Here is a 13254-nt window from a genome sequence, read left to right as displayed (position 1 = left end):
TGATCTCAGGTATAACATTAGCACGCATGTTCATCTATAAAATTAAAGCAGATACAAGCAAAGCATAAAGTAAAATAAATTCTACAAGCTGCATGGACAACTCAACATAATTATCAATACACACAAATTAGATTTTGTTTGTTACCTTAATTTGACTTTTTGAATGACTTCTGAATACGAACAACATTGGTCATAATGGTAACAAACTGTTGCATTAATTCAAAATACTTGTCAGAATATTTTGTATTGATGTAAAATACAAAAGAAAATATGCTTTCGTTTTGTATATAGATTAGACCATTGGTTTTCCCGTGAATGGTTTAACACTAGTAATTTTGGGGCCCGTTATAGCTTTTTGTTAGGTGTGAGCCAAGGCACCGTGTTAAAGGCCGTTCATTGACCTATAATGGTTTATTTTCATAAATTGTTATTTGGATGGAGAGTTGTCTCATCGGCACTCATCCACATCTTCCTATATCTCTTTATACATCAACATGCCTTTAATGATATGCATAATTGCATATCATCTTGATTACTTTTGAAAGGTTGGTCTAATTTCATACTGTATAAATAGACCAATTAAATGCAAATCCATGTAAAAAAGGTGTTCATTAATTTTATTTCTTGGACATACAAGGACAATGTTTAATAAATACTTTATCGGAGAAATTAAAGATAATGTTTGTTAAAAGTTTTTTGATGGTATGAATATAAAAAAATCGGTATACGACACAGCGCCAAACTCAAATAACGTGGCATAAATATTGATCAACTAAACTACATATCGTAACAATTTGTTTTATGTCATTAAATGTCAATACATTTGATAAATACCAAAATTACCAAATCTCATTAATCATTAAATTGAATTAAAAAATGAGAAGTACGTTATGTTGAAACTTACGATAACCACGGACAAAGTTTCTGAATTGGGAGAAACATAGACATGTATCGAATGTTTAAAATTTCCAATGCTGAACATTGAGTGATGTTAGATAGTGATAAAATCGATTATGTATGATACATTATTTATTACATAGTATATGTCATTGATGCTTAAGGTACAGGGTATGTTTTTAATAATACAAAAACAATATTAGACATGATCACGTATGTTTTTGAGGTTTTCCTGCACTCACCTTATAGTAAAAATTAAAAAAAAATTAGCTAGGTGCAAAACTAATAATTTTAATTGACTGTCTAAAAACTACACAGTTATATTCCTTGTAACAGGTCATGCACCGGAATTCAATGTTGTACAAACAAAAAACAACAAGGATAGGATTATTTTATCTAATGTCCCTGGCAGACCAAAAGATAAGAAGTATGTTTTTGCTCAATTACATGTCCACTTTGGAAGAGACGAAACACAAGGATCTGAACATTGTATTGACAACATTTTCAAACCGATGGAGGTAAAATTCATTATCGCCAAATTCGTAGTTTGTTACATCTCGTGTAGGACCAACATTTTCTTTTGGATAGAAAGCAGATAATTTATATTAAAGTACAAGACGAACTGAGGAAAAAATAATGAGAAATAGTATTTGAAGGACAATATAAATAATAATTTAAATCTAATTGTATGGATTACTTCTGATTTAGTATATAGTATTTGTTATAAAGTAAATTCATGACATATTTAATTATAAAAGAATAAATAACTTTTTTCAATATACATGTAATAAGTTCTGTAAAAAAGAAATAGAAAATGAACCCTTATCTCTTCGTAACATTATATACAATCATAGACTGAGTAAAACTTATTTTTTAGGCTCACTTGGTATTTTATGACCTAGATTATGGCAACCTTGGAGACGCTAGATCTAAAAAAGATGGACTTGTGGGGTTAGGTGTAATGGTAGAGGTCAGTGTCTTATCTATATCTACTAATTAGCGTCTCTGAAATTTACATTATAATGCAACCTCGCTTTTAACGTTCAATTTGATTAGATAACGTCATAAATTGTCATGGCATCATTTGACAATTGATGCTATGAAATTGTACGTGCAAGCGCAGACGACGTATGACAGATTTAAAATGTATGATATGAGGTTGTTTTCTGTCAGTTTCATTTGAATGGAGATAACATTATTGCAATTTAAGCTTCAACGTCATCAATTGGTGATTTGAAGGTTGCAAATACCCGTTTACTGGCTCCGTTTGAACTTAAAATACAATACAGTTATATCCTAATTGTAATTAAGTGGTATTGATTGTATCGTTTTTTTTTATAAACTACCAAACAAAATATGCTTATAGCTGCATACATTTATCTTGATAGACCAATTTAACTGAAATAAAATGATGGTATGCATTATGGAATATCTTAAATACATTTGTAACATTGCGTGTGTATAGTGTTTTTTCTCAAACTTATTTGTTGACACGTAATACTCGATATACTACCAGGGGCATGATTATAATGATTAGTTCTTCTCAGTTCTTATCTATCCTGTGAACTTTCAGGTCCGCGGAAACCCCCAGAAACCAACTGTATGTAAGGTGAGTAATTCAAGAGTAATTAAATAATTTATATAAATTGGAAGTATTCAAATACGAGGCAAAGAAAAATTATCGAAATAAAGATAATCGTGTTCGAATGTGCTCTAGTAAAAAAATCCATTTCCAAACAATTACTGACTTTAATAGTAGATACTCATGGTGAACACATGGAGAAACTTTGATACAACTGATATCATCATTTGTTACGTAATATTACGTCAACGATACAGAAAAATTATAATTTGCAAATCGTACTGTTATCCGTAATAAACGATAAATCCAACAAGTTAAATATAAACAAGAGAAAAATATGTTCTTGAATAAATGTAACTTAGAAAATATCATATATTGTATAATGTTCCCACAAGTTAAAGACCTGGAAACATTTTGGATCTAGCAAGAATCAAGAAATAGCGGATGCGACACTCATATTGAAAACATTTTTCTCAGTTAATATTTGAAATTTGCGGGGACGAGTATTTCAGTGACTTCTATTGATAATTAGTTATGCACGTAAAGAGGACAATTTCAAAACAGGTTAACTGTTTAGAATATTTAAACGAAGGCTAAAAGCTTTTTGACATCACACGCATGCTTACGGCATTCATTACAAAATACATACAATATACATCTATTAAACAGAAAAACAAAATCAAAACAACAACAATAGCAACAACAATAAAACAAACCAAAGGAACAACGCTTTTATCGATGTTCTAAATCTCAATATCAATGTCAGGCCTTCAACACGAAGCTACACAAACTTTCACCTCACTGCAAGTTTACTCATCCAATGTCAATACTCTTTAATCAGAATTTATTATTTATTTACATAGAAAATGTATACAGTCTCGTGAACTTAAATGTTTTTAATTTCATATAATAATATTTTTGCATACTTCTTACACAATAACAACTCTTGTTTTGATAGAACGGAAGAAAATGTAAACCTAGATTTGCAAAAAGATTCAGTGATTTAATGGAAAAATACTATGAACAAGTTCGATGTTTTCCGCTAGAGCAATACAGAGATTATATCAACAACGACAGATTTGGGTTTTTTAGGAGAAGAAGTAAGACTATTCGTTTTAAATGGAAGGCAATATTATGATATGGACACTTTGAATTTAGTTTTTCAAAATAATTTTTATAACATATTTGTCGTTAAGAAAAGAATGGGATTAAAGGCAAATCTTCAAAGAAACTAGGTTTTATATCAATGTTAAAGAGTCTTACCTATATACATCCAACATTTTAACGCCATCGTATCACCTTTATGTAAAACAAAATTATTCAATAAGTGATGTTGTTCTATTGAAGAAAAATATTTTTTTATTATTTAAATTTCAAACAGATTCACGTTCTAAACAGTATTGCGGAGGGACACTAAGTCAAAATTATATACAAAATAGATGTAAAAAGGACCCGGATGACAATTCATTAAAAGTGCAAGTTACAGAGGGTCTCTCACCTAAAGATGTCCTACCGTATGACACAGATTTATTCTACACGTATGGAGGATCTCTAACGACACCTCCCTGTTATGAAACTGTACAATGGATTGTTTATAGATGTCCAATTACAGTTTCAAGCCAGGTCAGTATGATATTGCACGTACTGTAAACGTGTACTTTTTTTTACCGCAGTTCAGAAAGAAAGGCGAAATATATCAGAGAGACATTCAGACTCTTTGATAAAATATAGAATGATAATTCCATGGCTTAAAAAGAAATAGACAAAACAGAAAAGCAGAAAAACAATAGTACACAATTCACAACATTAAAAGACTAAGCGACACGAACCCCATCAAAAACCTGGGTTGATGTCAGGTGCCCCGGTAGGGTGAGCAGATCCTGTTCCACATGTGACAATCGTCATCAATCATCCATAAAAGGTAATAGCAATATAAGTGTGTCAAGGGGTATACTAAGATTAAGGAAAATAACCCATGCAATAGTTAATTGTAATACGTATATTACTTGTAAAACTATGTGACTTTCAAGCTATTGAACAATGTTGAAGAAGTTTAAAATATATTTTAAACATGTCGACAAACACGTTCATATGGTATCCCCGATGTAGGTCGATCCTTATAATGCGCCTTTCTATTGGGAATTAATTTTATAGTTAAGACCCGTTATATGTGAAAAAAACCAAAGTGAGATCGCTGAAATTGATAAAACATTAGTATTAATTAGAAGTTTGACTTACATTAATTTTGTAAGTGAGGAATTGCAAAACAAAAACCCAACGCAAACTGAAGATATACTCTATACATAAAATTGTCATTATTGAATAATTATGAATGTTGTCTAAACAATTTCTAATTGATCTGATATAAAATCATTCTTTAAATTGTACAGACAACACATTGACAAGTGAATCCAATATTTTTTGACACGTGAAGTTTAACATATCTTAGGTATAATCATTGCCTATATATTTGATATTGTGCTCATTGTTTGATTGTCAGGCTTTCAATATGTTACAATTTGTTGAGGATTCACAAAAGGATGAACTTATAAAACTTGGTGTACGGAGGCCTATACAGGTAAGCAACTCTATTGTGGATTCTTTGATGTTGTTGGTACCACTTTTCGTGGATTGAGAGAAACGTGAGGGATATTTGATTTCGTGGTTTTCCAAAAGTTTGCATTTAATGATACAGCAAATTTGTAATTCGTTGAACATTTAACATCATGGTTTCCTTTTACCCACGAAATCCACAAAATTGGTTTCCAACGAATTATAGTAATAGGAAATCCACTGTTTTTTGTACACTTTCTTCATCTGTTTCCTTCAAGTTATATTTGGTAATAAGTCAATTATGTTCAGTCCGTCAGGTAAGCAACATACGAATACACAAATGTAGAGTAAGTAACAAATAATTTGGTAGTCCGCCGAAAAATATCATGAATGTTGGACGGTCTGTTGGGAGTGCTAATTTGGCTTGGAACACAAGTTTTCCTTTTCATGCGTTTTGTCTTGTTAATCTATCCGACATTTTTTATCTTATAGTCTTCAAACTTCTATAAGATACAAAAAACAAGGGAAATTTAATATTGGTACCAAAAAGAAAAGTTCTATAAACGACCATGGCAACAGGTTTTAAAATCTTTAAAATCTATATATCAGGGTACGACTTTCAACAATGATGATACCCGTAACGTAAATTTTGCTGTAAAAACATGAGGAAAAGTAAAACATTTAAAATGGAAAAAAAGTAGCTATCCTAAATAATGCAAAAACACATTCAACGAGAATATGTGTATTAACATCGACAATGTGCATTTCACTTGGTGTTCATATTTGTAAAATGTTTTGACTGATTAATATTACTCAATAACTTCATTGCATAATAAAATGCAGACTTTATATCAATGAATATAAGTTCTATATGGACCTGCTTCGAATGAATAATATAAATAAATGTAATCATTAATATTTATATATTGCGTAAATTGCTTTTGACATGACACATTAATATTGCAGTTATTTTTCACTTGTTACGTTGATTGATGACATTTGACTTTGTCAACTTTTATGGACTTTCCCTTTTTAAATTTGCTTTTAACTGTGGTATTTTTGCCATACTATTTATACTGATGGATAATTAACGCCAGGAGAGAAGACATACACACTGCAATCAATACCCAGCAGGATGACAACGAAAAAATCGCGAAGGAACCAATAAGAAATACTTTTTCTTTTTACTATGCAATGCACGAGGGCAAATTATATTGTACGTTATTGAAAATATATACACGAAACATGACTTTGTTTAAAAGTATGTATTTTATGTCAGATATTGTTCTTGCAACTTTCCATAGCAAGAACTTAGGCATGCTTTACTATCCAATTCACTAAGCATTTAACATTTGTCCTGTCCTCCCACAAATAATGACGAGTTTAATAAATATGATAATGACACTTCATAAGGTTATATCCAGTTTTCAAAAAAAAACCTATATGCGTCTATTTATGCTGTCAACCGTCCAAACGATTTACATGCACCTTATAATAATTAATTATTATGAATGTATAATGATGTTAAAGGAATCCAATAAAACAAAACAAATTCCGTATCAATTTGCATGTGTTATAGATGACGATAAACAACTTTTCTATGATTGCAAATCAGCGATTATGACTTGTTCCTGGTTTATATTTGCACACTGAGCACCAAATGAAAAACAACGAACAGAATGAATTCAATTTTTTTTAATTTCATTTGTCTTTGAACGCTTGATTTTTCGTTCTGTCTTTTGTATGTTAATACTGTCTATTTTTTTAAAGTTATCACTTTATCATGGAGGTGCAGGTTTTATTTTTGGTTTATGTGTCATTTACATGCTTAAGTTATTTCTCTCTTTTCCAAAGAAACTTAAGGTGAATAATTATTTTTTTAAGACAGAACGATTTTTAAACATTCAAATCAGATTTGTAGTATTACACGAATGTCAGATGTTTTTTTTCTTTTTCAGAAAAATAGGAAAGTGACTGTATACAGTAGTTTTTAAAAAATATCTATGAAATATACAGTAATACAGAATTTGATTTTGACGACAGATTTTTAACTTGATTGTTTAGTTGTATTCAACTGACGAAATTTGTATTAATAATATTTTCACCCAAGAGTACATAATTCTATGTCCTAGCCAGTACATTAAGTTGCGATTGAAAACTCGATGCTAATCACAAGTTCCTGTACATAATAAATGTTTTCAAGTGATATCGTTATACAATGTAATGTTATCGTTCCTTATATATTATGTTATCTATAAAGTATATAATCTTATGAGCTGTGCGGACAGTATTTTACGATGCATGCAAGATAATCTTACAATGACTTATTACTACTATTTGATTGTATTTAATTCTCATACGTGTAAATTGAATATTGTAGCTACAAATTAAATTGCCAAATAAATTGTTAGAATTATTATTGGTAAGATATAAAAATATTGAAGTCACCAAACAGAAATCCAAAAATCAAAATGTTTTATGAACAGACAACATTTGAAATGGAGACTTTAAATGTAAACACCAAAAGTACCAAAGAGATGAAGGGTTGTAATATATTGAAAACAAATCATTTAAGATAAACATGAAATTCCCCATAGAATGAAGGAACAAGGATACACCAAATCATCATGTGTCTTGTATCTTCCTATGTTTTTCTTTTGTGTGGTTGAGTATATAAATGCTTTATTTCAAATTGTACTTGGTTCTATCATGTTCTATTGTCATAATTGCTGTTTCTGTTATTGTATAATGTTGTTGGTTACAATTTGAAGGGGACACCAAACCGATATTACAAATAATTGAAATGATATGGTAGATTTTAAAACAAAAAGACAGAAACATATTAGTTAAAAAAGCGACAAGGAATCTGTGGAGTATCATGTAGCATAAAGTCATGTGTATTTATGTTATCAAATATCCTATTCCATATTTATTGTGATGGAAACAAACAAGTTGAACATGGTTACGAAAACGAGTTATGCACTGAAAATACAAATAGAGGTTGAAATATAAACATACCACTAGGTTTAAATTCGTTTTAATTACCTGTGTTGTATTGAATCGGTATAATGCCATAAGACTTGGTTGTTTTCAAGATTGGTTTTTTATGCATAGTGAAAGATTATAATAAAATTAACGGTACCAATTTTTCTGCACCAGATGTGCATTTCGACAATACATGTCTCTTCAGTGATGCTCGTGGCCAAAATATTTGAAATCCAAAGCTTATATAAAAGATAAAGAGCTATAATAAGCAACCTATCAGAAAACAATTAATGTTCTTGACCTATGAAAACTAAAACATGTCTTCAATACATTGTTTTGCATAAAAAGAACATTGTTTGTACTATCATATTATTTAGTATTTATCATTTGTCATTGCTAAGAAAAGTCTATATACAGTTAAACCGTACTTTCATATATATTATTAACCCTGCTTTATTAAATTGTACAATCTGTTTTTGTCTATCCCAGGTCATGCGCATGCTACATATAGGTTTGCTGTGGTTGTTGTTGATCATGTTTGACTTGAAGCCGATGTTTTGTGTTGAATATGTATTTGTTTAATTTTAACTAACCGCAGCCTATTATAGTCTACATTACTAAATGGGCCTTGTTCGTAGTTGTAGCGACCTTTATTTGTTAATAACATCTAACGTATGTCGTCTGAAGGGTATAGTTGTTTTTTTTTTGAATTCATATTCAATCTGAAATAATATTATCATCAATTCACAATGACAACTTTGACTCAGAAAATGCCCAATCCGACAAAGAATATCATCTTTGAATTGTACAATATCATGTTGGAAGTGTGAAAGTTCCCCATTTTAAGTTGTATGTAAGAAATGAAAAAGCAAAACTACAAATTCTAAACCTTGAATGCATGTATGAGACCTTAAGATGTGTATGTATGTTGTGCCAACATTTAGGTCGGTGTGAATGTTTGACTTCTTTGTCTCAGCACAATATATAAATACATACAACTTGTAATGAAGATTTGCTGGGTACTTTATATGAGGTGCATGTATAATACAGGAAAGAATAAACACACAGCTAGACTAAATGTCTATTTTTCCTTTTTTGATTGCTTTTCTCAATAAATACTATGCGTTCGTTTGTCTTTTTAGTTAAGGCATTTTACTTTTAGTATATACATTTGGTCTTAAATTTTAGTGTGTTGAAATTACACAATAATTCAACGTGGTTCAATTTATACATTAATTATTATATAAACAAACAGTATGACCGACCTGACCCTCTATTCATTTTTTTCTGCCAATTCACAGCTCCATGGCCATTGATTAAAGCATTTAGCATATTATAAAGTCTCGGTCTGTACAACATGTATGTAAATAAAAATGCAAAAAAATAGCTTTTGCCTTTTTACTTTTTACACGACATTAACTTTCCAAGCCTGTCGACAGAGATTTGTTTTGTATTTCAAACTTTTCTAAATTATTTTACAAGATATACAAACAAAGAATTTGATAGTTTGAAACATCTTATGTTTTGTGGTTTGATTAAAAAACTGTTTCCTTCATGTGTCAATCAAACAACAATATTTATATACAATTAAAAGAAAAATTACATTGACCAATGAAATCTAATAACAATTGCTGTATAAATAAAATAAACATGATGAATGATCTATACCTTAACTAATATAATCGTAAATAACTGTCAATTTTCATTCGTATCTACATATTGTAATTAATAATTGTAAATTAATTTGCACATGCATGTCAACTTATAAACATGATTTAGGCATGCATTTGGAATGATTAATTTCAGTTTGGTTATCATTAAAGACATAGTGTGTTAATGTCAACAACTAGAATGAACACTTTTTCTCAAAATAGGGGTTACAGATACCAGAGGAACAGCCAAACTCACAAATCGAAAACAAACCGACAAAGCTACGGATAAAAATGAAAAATAAACAGACAAATAATAGTACACAAGAAACAACATAGAAAACTAAAGACTGAGCAGCTCCCACCCCAACAAAAACTAAGGGTGGTATCAGGTTCTCCGGAAGGGTAAGCATATTATGCTCCACATGTGGCACCCGTTGTGTTACACATTTTCTGAAGAATTAAGAAAGTCAAACAAAAAGACGAAAGTGTGGAATTGACCATATTTGACCCCGTTAATAAACTTCAATGTAACAAGTTAAAAACTGTTTCAAGTTGAATAAAAGACATGTGAGAAAGTTAAACAGCACTATTTGTGTCAAAGTGTAATTCTGAAGGAGTTGTTGTTGAATCCCAAATAAGTCAAAAAGAGATTTTGGCCAAATTCGACTAAATTGGCCGGATTTAAACTAAATGTAGGACCAGTAAACATAGAGCGCATGCGTCGACAAACTGAATATTCAAGTAAGACATGCAAGATGTTTTTACAAAGATTATTTCAAAATGGTCTTACTTGTCGACATATGTGTTCTTTGTTTCCAGTAAAATAATCGATGAGAATTATCAATTTTCGTTAAATTTCTGTCGGAAAATCAAAATGAGCATTATTTGTGACGTCCTGAATAGAACACAGGTACGTTATTTCAACAAAAGGTTTATTTATTTTCTATCTATCACTGTACTAGCTATGATTCATTGCAATTTTGTTAAAAAAAATCTGAAAAAATTTGTGATTTATACCATTTTAGGGCCTTATCAAAACCTACCCTTTGGCAACGAAAGAAAATACAAGAGGCTAATAAACGACTTTATATCATTCGCTGTGCGTGCATGTGAAAAAAAGAAATAGCTTCGTACCATACTGAGTTTCAGAAAGAAGTTAAATGAAATACAAAATAACGAATTTACATTAAAACACATGTTTAAAAGTTTTAACATTACAAAATTGTTAATAATGATTTAATTTGTCTTATAGGTACAGAGGCAACATTTGCTCATATGAATTTGGCATGAAATTCATGTGAAAAATGTCACGTGAGATTCACCTCAAGCGAGGTTATACACGAAACTGATGTGAACATTTTCATGTGAATTTCACGTAAATTAAAAAATTGGTATTAGTTCAAGATTTTAATTGAATTTGATAATTTAGATGTCATTTGAATTACTTTATATAAAAAAATTATGTGAATTTCACGTGAAAAAAAAATCATGTGATCTTAACGTGAAACGCACGTCATTTTAACAATAGATTCATGTGAGCTTCACGTTTAAGCTCGTTTAAGGTGAAATTCAAGAGAATTTCACGTGTTATTCACATGAATTTAAATTCACGAAAATTGATGTGAGTGAAATTTTTCCTTTTCGCGTTGTATGCAAACCAAATACGAAGACAATACTCTTCTTTCATTTGTTTCGTCTATTTATTTAAGTAAAATTTCTGCGAAACTCTTTTATCATTCCTCATACATGTAGTAGGCCCTTGTTTACTTGTGCTTCATTGTCATTTTGTTTAGTTTTTGGTGTTACCTATTCTGGCATCGGACTCGGACTTCTTCTGTGTGCATTGTTGTTTGTTAGTTTTTTCTACATTGACTAGAAGTAAAGGCAGATGGTTGAATTGCACTCAACGAGCCAAAAGTGACGTAGATATTTTTCCCGACTTGGTCAAAGCCGTAAGGTCGTGCATACAATTAAGTTATGTTTCTGAGAATGAATGATTAAACAGATGGCAAGAAGCTTAAGTCATGTTTTAAGTACATATTGTATAGATTTTTGTGATTTTTAACGTAATATTTGATAAAAAAATTGATATACATTTTCGATCATAAAATAATGATTCAAAGAGACTACAACCTGACCAAACAGCAAGATAAAATCGAAGACCAGCAGTGTGTCTTTAAGAAAATCCCGCACCTGGTGACGGTCTTAAGCTAGCTCCAAAACAAAAATGTGTACTTATTCAGTAAAAATGGTCAACATACACGCTTTTATTAAAAAATTCAAGCACAAGAAACTATAGAAAAATCCATAATCTAAAATAATTCTAAGTTGAAATACTAGCCTTATATATTTACAATTTGGAAAACATGAATTTCTGAACTGCAGACTTCTATATACTAGTAGCTTGTTTTACTATTGACTGAATTATTACTCTTAGGCGGCAAATTGAGCTTAGCTTAAATGATGTACAATTAGAGGTATTAGCGAATACTTCTTGTATCATAAAAGTAATTCCATTTGAATAAATGTATAAAATGTTACGATTGTTTTGTTGTATATAGGAGGATTTAATGTGTATTCGTTCAGTTAAAATGGTCAACATACACGTTTTTATTAAAAATGTCAAGCACAAGAAACTATAGAAAAATCCATAATCTAAAATAATTCTAAGTTGAAATACTAGCTTTATATATTTACAATTTGGAAAACATGAATTTCTGAACCGCAGACTTCTATATACTAGTAGTTTGTTTTACTATTGACTGAATTATTACTCTTAGGCGGCAAATTGAGCTTAGTTTAAATGATGTACAATTAGAGGCATAAGCGAATACTTCTTGTATCATAAAAGTAATCCCATTTGAATAAATGTATAAAATGTTACGACTGTTCTGTTGTATATAGGAGAAATTAAAATGTTCAACAATAAATAAGTAGCAACAAATTAGAATGAATTATGTTCTATTAAATATTAAGATAAAGATACACTGTTGCTTAATGCGTCACAAACACTGTTATTTGTCCTATATACCGCCTATTTATGACAAAAGTATTCTGGTGGAGTAAAATTATAATTGATACGTAACTTCCAAATATAAATAAGATTCTACTAGATCTAATAGTTCGGCACAAAATAGAACACAGAACCTATTATAATGGTTTAGCTGTAACATTGTCTTAAGTAGAACAGTCACTCACCTGGGATGAAGAAAACTTGAAATATGGATGAAGCATCACCAGTTAAGAAACACATTAATATTTTCCGCCATCAAGTTAGGATATTGAGTAATTTTCCTACCAGGTTCATCATTGGATATTTGCGGCGTATTTGTCATATTTGAATAGTCAAAAGGGATTCCTGATTGCAAAACCAAATGCGTTAAAACAGATAACAGGGAATGTAATAAACTGTTTCCCCTGGATTAATAAAATGATATAAGTACAATGGCAATACCATCATACTTTTATAATATCAAATAGGTCCATTGAAGGCGATATATGTACATGTAAAGTAGAAATTGGATTAAGTATTTGCACGTATGACTTTAATGAACCTTGTGACACATGTACATAAATTAATTGATA

General features: G+C 30.2%; 1 protein-coding gene and 1 long non-coding RNA gene across 2 annotated transcripts in view; one reads left to right on the top strand and one right to left on the bottom strand.

Annotated features, from left to right (window-relative positions):
- LOC143074542 (nacrein-like protein) overlaps window positions 1–7394 on the top strand; it is a 34621-nt gene extending 27227 nt beyond the window's left edge. Inside the window, exons 2-8 of the mRNA XM_076249946.1 lie at window positions 1234–1415; window positions 1775–1867; window positions 2471–2506; window positions 3438–3579; window positions 3861–4102; window positions 4980–5057; window positions 6991–7394. Of these exons, the coding sequence (XP_076106061.1) occupies window positions 1234–1415; window positions 1775–1867; window positions 2471–2506; window positions 3438–3579; window positions 3861–4102; window positions 4980–5057; window positions 6991–7026 (809 nt within the window). The 3' untranslated portion in view covers window positions 7027–7394. The remainder of the gene's footprint in view (window positions 1–1233; window positions 1416–1774; window positions 1868–2470; window positions 2507–3437; window positions 3580–3860; window positions 4103–4979; window positions 5058–6990) is intronic.
- LOC143075891 (uncharacterized) overlaps window positions 1–13117 on the bottom strand; it is a 57243-nt gene extending 44126 nt beyond the window's left edge. The window contains exon 1 of the long non-coding RNA XR_012978453.1: window positions 12868–13117. This is a non-coding gene — a long non-coding RNA (uncharacterized LOC143075891). The remainder of the gene's footprint in view (window positions 1–12867) is intronic.
- Between the last annotated feature and the right edge of the window lie 137 nt (window positions 13118–13254).

Source organism: Mytilus galloprovincialis, chromosome 5, assembly GCF_965363235.1.
Source record: "Mytilus galloprovincialis chromosome 5, xbMytGall1.hap1.1, whole genome shotgun sequence".
Lineage (NCBI taxonomy): Eukaryota > Metazoa > Mollusca > Bivalvia > Mytilida > Mytilidae > Mytilus > Mytilus galloprovincialis.
This window is presented reverse-complemented; position numbering and strand designations above follow the sequence as displayed.